Here is an 18005-nt window from a genome sequence, read left to right as displayed (position 1 = left end):
CCTTCCGATATATTTTGTACCCCGGAATGATTGTGTCCCATTGATTGTCCTCAGTCCACCAGGTTTCTGAGATACCTATTATATCAATTTCCTCCTTTAACACGAGACACTCTAGTTCACCCATCTTATTATTTAGACTTCTAGCATTTGTGTACAAGCACTTTAAAAACTTGTCACTATTTATTTGTCTGCCCTTTTCTGATGTGTTGGATTCTTTTTTATGTGAATGTTTCTTGTCTGATCTGGCCCCTACATTATCCTCTTCCATTCTCTCCTCCTGACTAGAACCTAGAGAATCTCTATCAATAGACTCTCCTCTAGAGAAGTCTCTGTCCGATCCACGTGCTCCCCTGCAGCAGTCAGCTTTCCCCCATCTCTTAGTTTAAAAACTGCTCTGCAACCTTTTTAATGTTAAGTGCCAGCAGTCTGGGTCCACTTTGGTTTAGGTGGAGCCCATCCCTCCTGTATAGGTTCCCCCTATCCCAAAAGTTTCCCCAGTTCCTAATAAATCTAAACCGCTCCTCTCTACACCATCGTCTCATCCACGCATTGAGACTCTGAAGCTCTGCCTGCCTACCTGGCCCTGCGCGTGGAACTGGAAGCATTTCTGAGAATGCCACCATAGATGTCCTGAATTTCAACCTCTTCCCTAGCAGCCTAAATTTGGCCTCCAGGACGTCTCTCCTACCCTTCCCTGTGTCATTGGTACCTACATGTACCACAACCACCTGCTCCTCCCCAGCACTACACATAAGTCTATCTCGATGCCTCGAGAGATCCACAACCTTCGCACCAGGCAGGCAAGTCACCATATGGTTCTCCCGGTCATCACAAACCCAGCTACCTATGTTTCTAATGATCGAATCTCCTATTACTAACACCAGTGGGGCTCTATGAAGATGTAGGGATCTACCTGCGCATTGTAAATTGCAGGATCTGAGCCTATATTTGAAATATTGAGCATTTCCAAATTTAGCTTTTCACTGGAATGTGGATTACAGGTTACCAGGGGACGAGCTGCTGAAAGGGAAGCCTGGCACTATGAGGACGGGGTAGTTTAAAACTGTCAGGTGTCTCTTCCCTACCCCAAACCCTCCCTTTTCAATCTCCATCTGAGGCTTCTTTTATTTTCTTTGTTTCCTCCATTAATGTATTCCTTCCACCTGTTTTCTCTATACCTCTGAAGAATCTGTTATTCCAATAAATGGCTGGAGTAAAGAGCTGAGTCAAACTGCCCTGCCTGCCACTCTTTGCATCTCCTTTGTGTGCAGTGACTTTGCTAAAAGCGTTGAGCAAGTGCAGCAGTGTCCAATCCCATTTGTTAAATATCCTCTGGTGAAATAAACGTGCCTATGGAGAAGGTTCTCCAGGAATCAACAGACATGGATGAGTTAATTTCCTTTTTCCTTTTGTTTGCAAAGCATATCTTAATTAAATAGGCATTTTGTTCCACTGGTTTTGTTCATAATTTATTTGTATCTTGCTGTAGTATCTGTCAACTTGTTTAAGCAAAAATAAAAATACAACATTTAATACAGGGAAAGAGCATTACAATGAAGGAGAGAAGGTAAGAGGTCTTTCACTGGCTTCTACAGGTGGGTAAGAATACTGCAATAACAGTTTTAGCAAGTACTCAAATTTGTTAATGAATTTTCCTTGATCACACTAGCAGACCTAGTCTGTTTATTTTCTACAATGCTTTTCTGTTCTTTTCCACACGTTTGTGCAATCTCAAGCTTTCCTGGCACCAACACAGAAAACAAATGGCGAGGTCTTGTATGTGATGAATCACAAAAACCAAATTGTAAACAAGTATTCACTCCAGAATTGCTCATGCTCTCCTCATCTAATCAGGTAACAGGAAAAACACCACATGACTTATCTGACCAGTTACAAACAATCAACACAGTTCAATAATGTGATGGGGTGTGTCAATGCCGCACTGGGCAAGCAGGGGTTAACCAGTCACTTTTGGCCCAAGAGGCCAGGCTCTCTGACCTCTGCTGCACATGCTACAGTTGGAGGGAGCAGATAAAAGGGAACAGCTCACTCCAGTCCTGGCTGGCGGAGAAGGAAGACAGACATGCGTTGCCAGCTCCCGCTGAGGTACCACCAGCCTTCCAGATTACAGAAGCGAGTCTCCCTGACTATATGATGAGGGATCCCCATCTATGAAGGCCGACGGAGATGCCAAGCCTCTGCCCGGGAGGACAAGCCCAAAGTGGACTTAGAGGTAGGAAGTGACCGAGGGAATATATTGGGAGCTGATACTTGAATCCTGAAGAGGGAGACTACAGGCTCCACAGGGCCCTGGGTCGGAACCTGGTGGAGCAGGGTGGGCTCGGCACTGGCAGGTGGCTATTACCGCTGGAGACCCCAGCTATAGACTGGTTACTCTGCCCCACCCAAGGGGCTGAAGGCCTGTTTGTGATTGTTTGCCACAGCCAGGAGGCTCAGGAGCTATAGACGGTTCACCTGTTCAGCCCCTCACTGTGGGCCAGAGATCCTGATTGTGTTTGTCTGGCCCAGCTGAGAGTCCTGATGACTGTGTGGCGGAGTGTATCAGCCCCACACTGGGCAAGCGGGGGCACCCAACGGATGTGCAGAACCCCATGACCAATAGTGAATTTTAAAGATACGCTGAAAACTGTTCACAACCTAGGTTAAAAAAAACTGAAACAATTCATTAAATAGTGTTGAACAGATGTTACAGGATGTCGTGCTCTGCTAGTGGATGGTCCGCAAGCAGAAAAAGAGTCTAAATTGACTGGATTCATGATTCAGTATAAATTATTCATTGAGCACTGCTCTTTTCTGTGCTCTATAGAATAAAATCTGTTCGATTTTCTCTGTGTCACACTATCATTTCCATTTGCTTTCCCAGGTTATGTGTGTGTACTAGACAAAACAATGACATCAAAGCCCTTTCTATTAATTAAAAAGAAATGCATGCTCACAAATCAGGCCGTAGGATTTCCCTCCTGCCCCAAACAGCTGGAACCTGGTTTCCATTATTGCTTTTATTATAAACCAACAGATTTTGCAGCTCTTCTCTCACACCCCCGCCCTACAGTACTGCAATCAGTCATTCAGATCACCAGTTTCTCAATACTTAAAGTACTTGTTTCATCTTCTTCATTTGAACCAAAATATCCAGACAGGTCAATCATCCATTGCTCCGATTCTGTTAAGCCAAAAGAATTATTATCATAAAAGGCAAATTCAGGGTTTGTGGGGAAGCTCTGGCATTTGTCCTTTCTGTACTGGACAGGGCTTAGAGCACTGCCTCGCTGGTAATTATCTTTCAGAGTTGAGATGGGTTCTTTCCTCAAAGCCCCTCGATGGTTTGGTGAAGAGCCCCTCCTGTTTCTGTTTGGCTCTGGTTTGTCAGCTCCTGCTACTTGGCCTGCAGGCTGACGGTCACTGATCAGATCCGGCCTCCCCACTGGAGGGCCCCCTTTGTGGCGGTATTTTGTGCCATAGCTCAGTGGCTCACCAGCTAACAGAGTGCAATGAGACTGGTCAAACTTTTCAGAACTTGGATCAGCATCTTTACATGTTGGCCGGGACTTGTCTTCCAGTGCCTGACCCCATGTTCTGGTCCTGGCACTATAAAGAGGAATCTGCCGTGAGGTAAGAGTGGACATGCTCCGTTCCCTATAGGGCCTGACCTTTTTAGTTTCATGGAAACTGGCTGTTCTTCTGAACTGTGGGTTTCTGTGACAGCCTCTCTCTAACGGCTCCCCTTTGTTATTTTGGTATTTCAGGTGAGCTCGTCTAATGAGGGTCTGACTAGGGCTTGTTACAGGATTGGCCTGTGACAGTACAGAGTCCACCCTAGAATTAGATTTTTCCCTAGGGAATTTGAGATGACTGACTGGCTGATCCAGAAATGGAGATTTGATCCTGAATTTGTGTGCAGCAGCCTCCTCTTGGTTTTCTGTGCCCAGGGGAAGCACAGACGTGGCATCAATAACGGTGTCAGTCAGAGGCGTCTGAGATACGTGATACACCTTTGTGGTTTCAGTCAGGCCTTTCTTCTTCATCTCTTTCAGCTGCTGCTGTGCAAGGCGATAGCTGAAAATTGGAGGGATTATTTTTTGAGCATTTGACTGAAAACTGTCACTGACAGAGGTGTCCTCTTCTTGAGCAAATTGAAGGCTCCTCCTACAGGTCAAAGGTATGTTAACAGGCTCTCCGGCTTGCACTCGAGGCGCTTCGCTGCCCGCGGAAAAGCTCTCCCGCTGCGTGCCAGCTTGACAGATGTTCTCTTCGTCGGAGCTCTTGTGGCAGTTGGGCGAATGGACAGAGTTACAGCGCACAGAGGTGCTGCACTTCTGAGCTCTGCAGAGCTTCCTCCACAGGGTGATAAGAACAGTGGCTAGGATTATGAACAAGCACAAGGAGATGCCAGTGATGGTGACTATATTATTAGCTTTTTGGTCCTCTTGGTGCTGTACAGAAGGAGGGGTGGTAGGCTTTATAACTGTAACAAAGAGTGAACACATTCTGTTATCAAAGTTGCATTTTCATTGGACATTTGGAGTTTTAGTAAGATATTCTACAATTAAAAAAAAGAAAATCAATGAATAAAATACATTAAATTGTCTACTTGCCAGCATGTCCTTAGCATACATCTGTCTTCTTCAGATAAAAGAGGATAAACCTTGATTTGCAGCAGCAAATCCACCTACTTTATATTGAGGGCCCTGCAGACCTGTCTACCTTTTAAACTTCATTTGCTACCTATTTCTGCTAGTCTCACCTCTTTTCATAATGCCAGAAGAATATTTTATACACCTGAGCCTAATGGCTTTTCTTAGGTTTGAGTTTCGCAAATCCGGTAGGAAGCTTTTTGCAAGAGTTGGTACGGTTTCTATGAAAAGAGCAAGCACATAGAGGCAGTGTGATCAGGTGAGGGGGTGTCAGGCTCTGCCATTGGTCTGCTAGCTGACCTTGGGCAAGCCACGTCACTGCCAGTGCCTCAGTTTCCCCATCTGTAAAATAGGGATAAAGATACTTGCTCTTTTTGGAACAGCACTTGGAAATCTACAGATAAAAAGTGCTATCCAGGAGTTAACAATTTGTTATTGGAATTGATCTATTAGGTCAGCCTAGTGGTTAGGGTAACCCAGCAATTAAAATTATTTTTCAACTGATTTTAGGGTTTGTGAAAGGTATTTGTTCCCCTTGTGCCAGGCAGATCCCCGATGTGAAAGGTAAGTGGCTTGACAGCCTGAGGTCTGGAGAGAAGATGGACAGCATAAGCAGTGGCAGCACAAGTTCCCCCACGTTGCCCTGAGAATGTTTCTCCAACTCTCACCCAGTGTTACACCTCTGGGAGTCAGACAACAGAGTATTCTCCATGCCCATTCAGTTCTGGGCTAAGAAGAGGTCTTGGGGTTTTTGTTATTGATATTTGTCTGTTATGAACTGGAGAGGGACTTTCAAGAGAAATCCTGGTAACAATACTTTGCACAACTATAGTGCATGTTATGAGGGTCTCAAAGCATTTTACAAACATTAATTAAGCCTCACAGCACACCAGGACAAGTATCATACCCATGTTACCAAAGAATAAACCAAGACGCAGAGAGATTGAGTGACTTTGCCCAAGGTCACCAGCAAATCAATCATAGTCATAGAACCCCGAAATCCTGGCTCCAAATCTACTTTTCTAGCCATTAGACAACACTCCTTTTCTAATTTCTATCTATCTTAGCTTTTTATTTAGTGCCTGTTACCATGGTGTCCAAACACTAATTTCTTATAGGCCACTAAACAGTTTTCTGATGGTAGTTATGTTCCATTGCTACTGCCCAGACCTGGACAGAAATCAGTGATCTAAAAGTGAAAGGCTAAGGCATCCTTTTACCAGTCCCTCAGGCCATCCAGTATCCACTCTACACATTTACATGTATGTTATGGAGTGTCCACCATATACATTCCCAGAATGCTTTTCAGTGTTCCACAAGCTCAACTAACTGCAGTGTAGATGCAGAATTCATAGCTGCAGTCACCAAACCACATGTATACTCCAGAATTCAGAAACAGACTTTTCCCTTCCCACGCCCTTTGTAAAATGCCACCTTGATAATCAGCTTGTTATTTATACAGGTCTGTCGCATCTTACGCGAATTTAACATGCGCAAATTCAGCTTTACGCAGTCGGCAAAAACAAAACAAAAAACAACAAAAAAGAGAAAAATAACAATTTAAATACTGTTCCTGTAGTGCGGGCGATTCCACCCGCCATTACACTCAATGTAATTTTGACTATACGCGGTTTTCACTTTACGCGTTGACCGCGGAACGTAACCCCAGCGTAAGATGAGACAGACCTGTACATATTTTTGGCTCAACAGATCCATACGGAATGCAACTGCAGCGTGGCATGTCACTCATTCAGGAAGTCTGGCAGTTCATTTAATAGATACATGTACATTCATTTTCAGAGTAATGTCAAAAAAGCGGCACTCAGTTGGTCACTAGAGGCTCACTGTCCAAGTAGCACTACAAAATTCTTAGAGTCACACAGTGGGAGGTGTGGGGAAAGATGATGCCATCAGAAGAGAAACAAGACCAGAATTTGGCCAAGTGTGGCTGTGGCTGTGATTGAAACCCATGGAGTTACTCTTGATTTATACCAGTGGAAAAGAGAAAAGAATCTGGATCGGAATGTTTTAGTTATTCATTTTCCCTTCTCTCCTTATTTTCTTTTCTCACTCCTGCTTGTTGATCTTTTTTATTTATTTCTACCTCTCCTCTTCAGCCCTTCCACCAGGGTTCCAACCCTCTGTGCTGGCTTCTGTTACTCGGCCACTTGCTCCATCTACTGGACTAAAGAATACAAATATAATAATGCTGAAACAGACTCTCCTAGATGGACCAGAGACACAGCAGAGGATGGTCTGATGCTATTATTTACAGCACAAGGTCAGCAGTACCCAGAGCTGGAGCACAATGTGAAAACATCTTTTAAATTTTATACAAGATTAAATAATTCATGCATAATTCTGTAGTGGCATAAATCTGACTTTGGTGCAGGAAGATCAGAAAACAGGTGTAAGGGTAACTTGGCAGGGAGGGAGTAAGCCAGTGTAACTTGCACAGCTGAGACATTCTGTGGGTATGCAAAATGGGTACACATTGATTTATGCACAGAGGGGAAGAGTGTAGCAGGAACAATGTTTCAGTGTTGATAAATGCAAAGTACTGCACATTGGAAAACATAATCCCAACTATACATATAAAATGATGGGGTCTAAATTAGCTGTTACCACTCAAGAAAGAGATCTTGGAGTCATTGTGGATAGTTCTCTGAAAACATCCACTCAATGTACAGTGGCAGTCAAAAAAAGCAAACAGAATGTTGGGAATCATTCAGAAAGGGATAGATAATAAGACAGAAAATATCATATTGCCTCTATATAAATCCATGGTACACCCACATCTTGAATACTGCATGCAGATGTGGTCACCCCATCTCAAAAAAGATATATTGGAATTGGAAAACGTCCAAAAAAGGGCAACAAAAATTATTAGGGGTATGAAACGACTACCACATGAGGAGAGATTAATAAGACTGGGACTTTTCAGCTTGGAAAAGAGGTGACTGAGGAGGGGATATGATAGAGGTCTTCAAAATCATGACTGGTGTGGAGAAAGTAAATAAGGAAGTGTTATTTACTCCTTCTCATAACACAAGAACTAGGGGTCACCAAATGAAATTAATAGGCAGCAGGTTTAAAACAAACAAAAGGAAGTATTTTTTCACACAACGCATAGTCAACTTGTGGAACTCCTTGCCAGAGGATGTTGTGAAGGCCAAGACTATAACAGGGTTCAAAAAAGAACTAGATAAGTTCATGGAGGATAGGTCCATCAATGGCTATTAGCCAGGATGGACAGGGATTGTGTTCCTAGCCTCTGTTTGGCAGAAGCTGGGAATGGGCAACTGGGGGTGGATCACTTGATGATTATCTGTTCTGTTCATTCCCTCTGGGGCATCTGGCATTGGCCACTGTTGGAAGACAGGATACTGGGCTAAGGGAAGTGTAGCAGAAGACCGTTACACTTGGGAGAGTGGGAGTCAATAATGTGGGTTTGCAGGCCCAGATAAAAATGCTAAGGGCTGATGGACAGGAAGTATTCAGCACCCAACAGCACCAGACTCCATATGGCTATACATATGGTTAATATATTCTCAATCTGTTCCACACAAACTTCCGGTTTTATCGTATTTGAAATACATTTTCATTATTGGCATTATTTTTCATATATATTTTGAAATACATTAAAAATCTCTCTCCTCTGTTCAGAAGCTAGCGATAAAGCCGGACTGTCTGTGTGACTCTTTACTGACTTCCTTTGCGTGAGCAACTGTGACAGACTGAGCCAGCCCAGATTCATCCCTATTGTGACCAGTGACCTCTCCCCTAGCCCATCCCCAGTACTCCCTTTCTTGCTGGCAGATGTGATGCCAACGTGGAATCCACCTCCATAGTATGAGTGTCACTGGCCCAGCCATGCTGCCTATATCTCTCTATCCCCGGCAAACACACAGACGGAAAGTATTGCATGGGTTTCCATCAGCCAGTTGGTGGAATTTACTCCAGGGATCCTGGCCACAATGTAGTCAGTGGGAGTTTTCCATTGACCTGAATGTGGCCAGGATTTCATCCCCAGTGAATAAGTCACAAAGACTGGTTTAAATGCTTTAGTTTCTCAAACCTATTATAATAACATGCATTTTGTTTTCTCCAGAGAAAGCAGACACATGTCAAGGAGAAAAGCTTTAAAGAAAGCAGGACCACATACTAGAACATTCCTCTAGAGAGCACAGCGAAGTCTCTTTCGGTGTCCCAACACAGCCTGGTTTTGCTGGCAGCGATGTGAGACATTCTCTGTGTCGCTCACGGACTCCATCCCCACAGGTCACGCTGCAAGAACTCCAGGGCTGCCACAGGCTCCATGTTTCTGTGGATACATGAAATCAGAGCAATGAGGAATGCAGACAGACTCATTTCATCTTACAGCAAAGCTTTCAACTATCCCTCCTTTATATAAAAACTAATCAACCCCAACTCTGCAATTATAACACTGCAAAGCAAACAGCTACTGGGGCCTGTGCCTGCTCCCATCGGAGTCAGGGGCAATGCTTCCATCGCCTCCAATGGCAGCAGGATTGCACTCCTAGTCTGTTAACTAAGGCCAGCAGGATATGCCTTGTACAACAGCAAATAGAAATAAATCCACAAGTCTTTCTAATGTCTTATCAGTTTAGGCATGTATAGGGCCCGATTCCTATCTTGGGTACGCTGGTTTTACATTAGCATCACTATTGATTTCAGTGGGGTTACCCCGATTTATACTGCTGGGAGAGGAGGCTGAGGCTCAAAGGGACTATTGAAAAAGCAGTGTTGATTTCTCTCCTATTATCTTCATAGCACACAAATAATGTTATTGAACCGCTAGTTTAACAGTGTTTTAGAGGTCCTAATCTTTTATTGTTTGAGGGGGCTCTCAATGAGGAGTATTAGGATGAAAATTTAAGTTTTTTTTTAAGGGGGCAGGGTTCAAGGCATAATGCATTTTCGTTATTTTAAATGCAACAAAAGCAGTTTTTTGGTTGAATTTCAACAGCCTCTTGCTGTGTTCATAACTGAAACTTTACAGCACTGAGAATCCAGAAGCTGAAAGTGACCACTCCTGCCAACTTTTGAATGCTATAAATAACATTTTGAAAGAAAAATAGAACCACACCCTTAAACTCCAATAAAATTAATTAGACCTGGTGCGATTTTTTTGGAGAGACAGAACAATGTGTGATAGATATCTTGGGATTGTCCCCATTAAATATTATTAGTTGGCTTATAGGAACTGATTTGAAATGGACCAGAAACAAAACCATTAAACTGACTATTTTCATTATCTAGGAGGGGTAAAATGCAAAAAGTAAAACCACATAAATGATGGAAAAGTAAATTGGTTTTTTTTTTAATTCTCTCTCTTTAATAATTATGGTGTTGCTATTACTTATACAGGTCATGAAATTTGTTTTTAATTACATCATTCTTAACCTCATAGTGTCCCATGACTTTTGCTTTAACCCCTGACTCATGAACTATTTACACAAATCTAAAGAATTAAAGAATGTGGTTGTATGACAGAGATGGAGGTTATGGTACATTAGGTGTGGTATTGTTCATGCTGTGTTATTACTTGCAAAGGACCAAAGGGAAAAAATGAAACTGTATTTAAATATGAGGATTTTAACTGCTTTGGGCCCCAATCCTGCAAATACTTGCAAACATGCCAACATCAGTAAATTTACACAGGTGAGTAGTCCTGTTGAACTCATCTGATTACTTACATGCTTGAAGTTTCTTATATGCATAAATGATTGCAGGATTGGAGCCTTAGGTTATCAGTTTACTCTCTTTTATATGCCTCTGTGACAAGTGTGTCACGCATGTGTGTTAGATACAGCTTGGTTTTACCCCTGTTAATCTCATTCAGATATAGGACCAGATACTGCAAGGTGCTGAGCTCCCCAATTGTTGTTCACTTTAGTAGGAGATGAGGGTGCTGCGCAGATCACATGATCAGGCTCAGAGACTAAATAAAATACACACAATTTAAATCAAAGATATTTTCTAATCTCAGGCCCTGTCCTGTGAGGTACCAATTCGCCTCATCTCTGCAAGGACTTCAGTAGGAGCTGAGAGCGCACAACTCCTTACAGAAGATACTTGGGTCTGAATCTACAAAAGGATTGGGGTATTGCAATACTGCACTTCACAACACTCTACTTTTAGACACCTAGAAAATCATAGGAACCATAACGTAATCTGAAAAACCTGAGTTAGGTGCCCAGGTTCCCTGTACAATGAACTGGGAGAGACAGACACCTTGGAATACAATCCACAAAAGCCAGCATGCGAGGCAAGGAGCTGCCTATGGTAGCTAATGGGAAATGCTGACAAGGTGGGGGTATCCTAAACCCCTCCCCTCTCATGGAGTTAGATGCCTAATTCCAGGCACCTATTTCTGCTGGCGTTCCCAAACAGAACCCCTCTCCTGGAGTCAGGTGGGTTTGGTGTGTAAGCTGCTGCTTGCCAGAATGAGTTTGGTGCCTGCCTCATGCCACACAAGATGCTTGAGGAGGTGGTGGTACTGGTGCCACCCACCTTGCTGCCTTTAGCCCCAGGGTGAGCGCACTCACCTGGGATGTGGAAGACGCAGGTTCAATTCTCCCTCTGTCTGAGGAGAACACTTTTGAACAGAGGTCTTCCTCCATCTCTTGGGAACCTACCCTAACCACTGAGCTAGGGGCTACTCTGATGTCAGGTCCCCTCAGTCTCTCCTATTGAAGCTCTTCCATTGTATGTAAATGATTAAACAGGCATTGGGCCAGAGACAGAATGAATCTAGAGTCTTGTGGATAGGGCACTCACCTGGGCGGGGGGAACTCCCAACAGCCACCCTCCCCCAATGACTAATTAATCATTTTCCAAAGTGGAACAGCTTCAACAGGAGAGATTGAGGGAGTCCCCCCATAGGACTGTCCCATAGCTCTGTGGTTAAAGCACTCTCGTGGGAGACCTCTGTGCAAATCATTTCTCCCCCATAGGCAGAGGGAGGAATTGAACTTGTATCTCCCCTAGCCAGGCTGAGTGCTCTAACCAGTGGGCTAAAAGTTACAAGGTGGGGAGGCACTGGCATCACCATCTTCTCCAGCCAAAGATTTTGAATGGGACCTGTCTACCAGATTGGGCCCTATGAGTGAGAGAGTTGGAGGAACACCTATCTTTCCCCCAATTTATGAATCGCTCTGGGGCTTAGACATGAGATATCTGTACACACACCTAGAGTGGGGCAGCTGTACACATGACCAGAGGTAGAAACTTAGGTGGTAGGGAACTTTTACAGCAGAAATTTAGGAATCAAGTGAGTTAGACACCTACAGGTTAGGTAGCAGCCTAGTGGGATTTTCGTGAATCACAGTGAAGCCTAAAACCAGGGCTTAGGCACCAAAGTCTGGGGTTCAGGCTCCTAAGTACCTTTGTGGCTCTGGGCCTAAACACCTTGCAGGTTTGGAGCTCACAATAATCAAAAAGTCTCTCATGGGAGGAAATTACCCAGCTTCTGTGAAAGATAACAGTTTAAGCTTCTGAATCTTTCTCTGCAATCTACTAGAATTAAAAAAAATAAAAAAAAAATAAAGCGCAGCTCATTTTTCTCCATGGACACAAAATCATTAAAGACAAATGGATCTAAAGAGACAGGTGAAAATCTTTACTACAATGTAGAAGGCACAGACTGTAAACTAACTGTTAAATGTGAATTTTTAATGTAAAATTGGGGAGCCTATCAACAGGGCCGGGTCCAGGGTTTTGGCCGCCCCAAGCAGCCAAACAAACAACAAAAAAGCCGCGATCGCGATCTGCGGGGGCAATTCAGCGGGAGGGCCTTCGCTCCGAGCAGGAGTGAGGGACCGTCCGCCGAATTGCCGCCGAACAGCTGGACGTGCTGCCCCTCTCCGAAGTGGCCGCCCCAAGCACCTGCTTGGGAAGCTGGTGCCTGGAGCCGGCCCTGCCTATCAACATGCAGGTATTTAACTGATGAGTTAGACAATTTGAAACATTGGCAATTCGGGACTCATGAAAAACAAACACAAGTAAGTGACTGTGTTAATTGTTGATTTGTGTAGCATCTCTCTCCAATTGTGTGTGTTTCATTCTCACTATGCAATGGGACACCTTAATATAGCATGTTATCCAACAAAACAGTCAACTCAGATTAATTTTTCCCCCCAAAAGGACCCCTCTAAAAATTCCACATCCAGTGCTCTTGCAAAGTTATTGCAAGAAGTTAAGGGCTGTCCATATTAGTACATCGCATCAGAGGTATAAAAAACTTAACTGGAATATGGAGATTAAGGACCTGCTCCTTCTCTTATTGATGTAAATGGGAGTAGGATTGGGCCCTAAGAGACTTGTAAAGCAGGCATAGTTTTGTAATAAGGGAGCAGTCTTGCACATAAGATGATCACTTTTCTAATGCTGTCATATCTGGTTACTTTGAATCCATCTGCAAATTCTATTTTTATCCCAATTAAAACCACATCCGATAAATGTGTCAGATATGGATTCAGGTATAAAACTAGTTGGTTCTCAGATCTTCCTAGGGATTAGAACACTCACAGAATAAGGGGGTCTGAGTAATATAACCTTATTTACACAGTGACCTGGTGGAACAAATTTGGATGGAGCTTTATCTGTCTCATCCTTTCCCTAGATACTGCTCTTCTGCTCCCTTCCCTTGGTAACTACTGCCCCTTCTTATGGTGGCTCTCCCCCTGTTCCCTTTCACCCTTCTTTGGTAGCAGCTGTACTCTCAAGGTGCTACTAACCACCTTCTCCTTACCCCTTTTTACTGCTCACTAAGAACACTAGGGATCAAAATTCAGCCCTGATGTAAGAAAGCACAACTCTCATTGGGGTCAAAGGGAATTGCATGCAGGCTGAATTTCATCCTCAGGTATAACTAAGTGTAATGGGGTGAAATTAAGACCAGAAAAGTCAAGAAAACCTTCCCAATTATGAGTGCTATTGATACTATTTTTGATTATTTTTATTAGAGTAAAGCCAAGAGACTTTAAATGGGATCAGGACTAGAACATGGAATATTCTCTCCAGCAAATTGGTGCAAGCCTTGTTGCTTGGGACATTTAAAAGAATACTGGACAAAATACAGGAGAACATGATGAAGAGAACAAACTTGCGGCAACCCAGGTGATGCATACAATGGCCTAACAGGAATTTTGTATCTCACACTTCTATGTTATAGAGCCACACTAGATACATATATTAGCTGGATGATTTTACTAAAATCAGCAGAGAAGCAGTTAACTTTTACATTAAAGCTGCTATCATTAAGCTTCAGCATTAGCACCCCATTGAGATGAATGGTCAGAGTGGCCACACCGATCTGAGCTAGTGTCTCACTGGCCCTCTATCTGCAGGCTCAGAAAAACTGCACAGCATTGGTTCACATTTAAAAGGTTTATTTCACAACCTTAGAAGGGATAGACTTTAAAAAAACAACAACAACAACAATAAAAGCTGACATTGTTTAAAAATGGATGGGTCTGAGATGGGAATACTGGAATGGTATTTTGGTGTGTTCAGGGTTACCTAGAGACCTGAATTTACTACTCAGAGGACGTGTGAGGCACTCCCTCTTCACAGGCATCACTAATGCTCTTGGATGCCACAGCATAAGAAATGTATCCTGTGCCCTTCCACCCACAATGCAGCACAAGGTGACCTAATCTCCTTGGTATGGGGCCCAGGATCTCAAAGCCAACTCTGTGCTCAAACTGCCCATTAGGCCAGAATTACAAAAGGATAATAGGTTAATATTTTTCTTCTGTAAGATGTAGAAGAAGAAATGGAGTAACACATCTGTCTTTATTTCACAAATGCAGTCTGCCATGGGATCAAGGTCTTTAGACACAACCAGGGCCAGCTCCAGGCACCAGCCTGGCAAGCAGGTGCTTGGGGCGGCCGCTCTGGAGAGGGGAGGCACGTCCAGGTATTTGGCAGCAATTCGGTGGACGGTCCCTCATTCCCGCTGGGAGCAAAGGACCTCCCGCCGAATTGCCGCCGGAGATTGCGATCGTGGCTTTTTTTCTTTTTTGGCTGCTTGGGGCAGCCAAAACCCTGGAGCCGGCCCTGGACACAACACAATCCCAAGCCGGGCTGAAGCACAGCCAGATCATTCAGGAGCGGGGCTTCATGACAGAGTTCTGACTTGGAATGCCATTCCAGCTCATGCACAGGCAGCGAAGATTTCCATCCTTGTGCTGTCTTCAGACAGCTGCACCCTTTGCAGAATACCTTGTGCATCTAGAATGCTGCCATGGGCCTTTGAAGTCCTGCAGACCCTGCCACAAAGTCAGATGTGCTGCAGTCTAATTAATTTGAAGTTGACATTTTATTTACAGTTACACTGTGTAGGGTTGCTTTCATCTGCTCTGTACAAGTAACTTGTCAGTCACTTACATAAATCCTTTCTTCACATTTGTAGCCTGATTCTTTCTGCTGGAGCTCGTAAATAGTGAAAGCAAAGGATACAAAGCAAATTGCAGGGAGTCATAACTTAAAGTGAATCCCACAAAATAAAACAGAAATAATGGGCACTGGAATGTATCTGTGTCATATTGTAAGTATCTGTCTGACTAGATACTTTACGGACCACAGCACTGTAGCATCTAAGCACCTAGGTAGGGGAAAGAAACATCAATAATCTTTCTCCTTCTTCCAGCTATAGAAGAATTGCCTTGATTAATGTATGAATTTCTGAATTTGCAAATGTTTTTTTGTGTGTGTGTCAGAAAGAATGTGAAGAGAGTAGTGAGGGAAAGTGAAGTTGACGAGATGAGTTTGCCATGCAGTGAGACTAGAAGTAATTTTCCGGCTATACATTGGTAACTGAAAAATTAGTTGTTTTAAAACCTACAAAACAGAATGAAGTAAAACAGCATAGCATCACAAGTATAATTAAGCCACAGACATTATAGCATTTCCTTATGTGACAAACATTTTAAGAAGGACTGAAAATATAAAGCTTGTGTTAATTTTAGAGACTTATAATCTATGAGGAGCTCTAAAATTCCAGTTCTGTCACTTCCATGCATAAGAGAAGACAGAGGAAACATTCTTTCAAGAGACTGTTACAATTAGGGTTGGGCCAGAATCGGAAACTCTAATCCACTTTGAATTTTGTGGGGAGTGATGGTTGGTGTCATACCCCTGGATTTGAATCTGACCTATGAATTTGGTTCCAGGTCAGGTCCAAAACTAGAAAGAGCTCATTTTCACATTGTGGATTAGGGTCATCAGAAACTGCAGAATAGCTCATGAGAATGGAGTGACGTCTATCCCTGGGTTATCCTTGAACACAAATCCCACTCAAAACCCAATCCCCATCTAAACACCAGCTCCTTAGCCAGTCTCTAGTTACAACTGCCCTCCATGAATCAGTAGTGATTTTGACACTCATCTCTCCTCTCTCTCCCTCCATGATAGAGGGAGCAGATAATCTCTGCTACTGTGACCGCTACTGTGACCACTACCAAACCTGGGATTCCCATCTGCCATTCCCAGCTGAAAGACTGCCAAAGAAACATATGAGCTATGCACACAGGAGAGAATTCTTCCATTATGGCCAAACCCTGATCACATAAGCAAAACTCCCAGTAATTTCAAATGGGCAAGAAATTGGCCCCTAGCCGGGATAGCAGTTTCTCATGTAATTCTTTGTGATTACCAGATTTCAGTTCGTATTGGGACTAGATATCCAGATAATCCACTAGTCATGGCAGGTTTGGACTTGTGGTTAGAGTACCACTAATTAAACCACAGCAGTACCACCTTTATCAACCATCCTGGTGTATCTGTTCACACACAAACTAAACTTTATTCCATTGGCAGTTAATCATGACTTATTTTATCTGATGCTATGTGACTCAAAAACTACAACTTCATCAATCCAAGTTATCATCCTTATTGACAATATAGAAGGATGGTCATTTTCCTACAGAGTTTCTAATTAAAGACAGAAAATGTCAATACAAACCTATATTCCTTCGGATCACCATACATTCCTTAACTCTTGGGGGCGATTGGCTTTGGCTTGAAATGTCAAAAAATTCAAAGCAATATTTATTTTTCCCCACGTCAAATAAAGTGCAGTTAAATTCTGTTCTGTTGCTCCCTGGGCGTAGGAAGTTTTCATCTAGCCATGTCGTTCTTTCACCAGGACGTTTGAGAGCTTCCTTGTACACAGCAACCTTCCCATTGATGGCAATGCATGGAGGGGAGACAATAAACACCAGAATGGACGACTTGCACATCACTTCTGGTGCCACTACTAGTTTGTATCCAAATTTGTGGATAAGGTCTATGGGCCCTGTTGAGGCGATGACTGAGTTGGTCTCTAATGATTTCAGTAACACAGTGACATACACTTCTTGGTCAACAGGTGGGCAGTCAAACTCCACCCACTGGGATCTAGAGAGAAAGATTCCTTTGCTCATTCGCATTCCCAATGCCTCATTAGAGCTTAATCTTCCTAGTTCATACAGGCTGTTGGTGAATATCACGTCCAATGAAACCACTGTCTCATTCATAGCACACAATTGTTTATTAGTGAAAAGTCCAACCTGAAGGGAACTCCTGAGCACCTCAGAGGTCCTGTTCAAGTCAATGTGAAATACAGGCCATTCCACACTTAGGAGGGTGCTCCCACCCCTCCAGTGAAATTCAGTGCCATTATCAATCTCAGAGATCATTCTGAACCAATAGTCCCCAGCAGTCTTGAAAGAGAAACATTCAAACCCTACTATCCCCCGTGACTGGCTTGATGGAAGCTGTTTTTTTGCAATGGTCTGGTTGGTGCTGGCATCCAGCAGTAGGATGGATACATTCTTTGCTGTCACATTACCACTGACAAAGTACTGAAAATTAACAGACACCGTGTCGTTACTTAAGGCTACATGACCTGGTCGCTCCAAGAGGAGATATTCCACTTCACCAAGAACTGAAAGAAAACAGTTTCACAAAATTGTTAATAAGCAAAAAGAAAAGTGAATAATACCCATTTCATGGATATTATGGACAATCGGCTGCTTTAAGAAGTGGTGCCCAACCCTTTCAAAGCAAATGAATCAATTTAGTTGAGTAAGACCTTGGCTATACAATCTGGCGCTTACCTCTTTTCATTCATGTAGAGCTGGGGTTTGGAGCAAGTCAAGCTCCATCACGGATTACAGTGTGCACAACGGGAAGAGCAGAGAACATCAGTCACACAAGCCTGAAGTATCAGTGCAGGTGATGTCTAGCAGCAATTGGAAACCACTGCTTTATAATTAATAACCATTTTATTTATAAAGCTTACTTACAGGACAACCTTACAGAAAAGATCCCTTAAAAATT

General features: G+C 43.3%; 1 protein-coding gene across 1 annotated transcript in view; it reads right to left on the bottom strand.

Moving 5' to 3' along the window:
- Window positions 1–1456: 1456 nt before the first annotated feature.
- Window positions 1457–18005, bottom strand: part of THSD1 (thrombospondin type 1 domain containing 1) — a 36467-nt gene continuing 19918 nt past the window's right edge. The window contains exons 4-6 of the mRNA XM_034758553.1: window positions 16648–17610; window positions 8821–8979; window positions 1457–4486 (exon numbers count right to left, since the gene is read on the bottom strand). Of these exons, the coding sequence (XP_034614444.1) occupies window positions 3090–4486; window positions 8821–8979; window positions 16648–17610 (2519 nt within the window). The 3' untranslated portion in view covers window positions 1457–3089. The remainder of the gene's footprint in view (window positions 4487–8820; window positions 8980–16647; window positions 17611–18005) is intronic.

The sequence above is a fragment of the Trachemys scripta genome, chromosome 1 (assembly GCF_013100865.1).
Source record: "Trachemys scripta elegans isolate TJP31775 chromosome 1, CAS_Tse_1.0, whole genome shotgun sequence".
NCBI classification, from domain to species: Eukaryota; Metazoa; Chordata; order Testudines; family Emydidae; genus Trachemys; species Trachemys scripta.
Note: the sequence above shows the minus strand (reverse complement) of the source record. Positions and strands in the feature narration are given on the sequence as shown.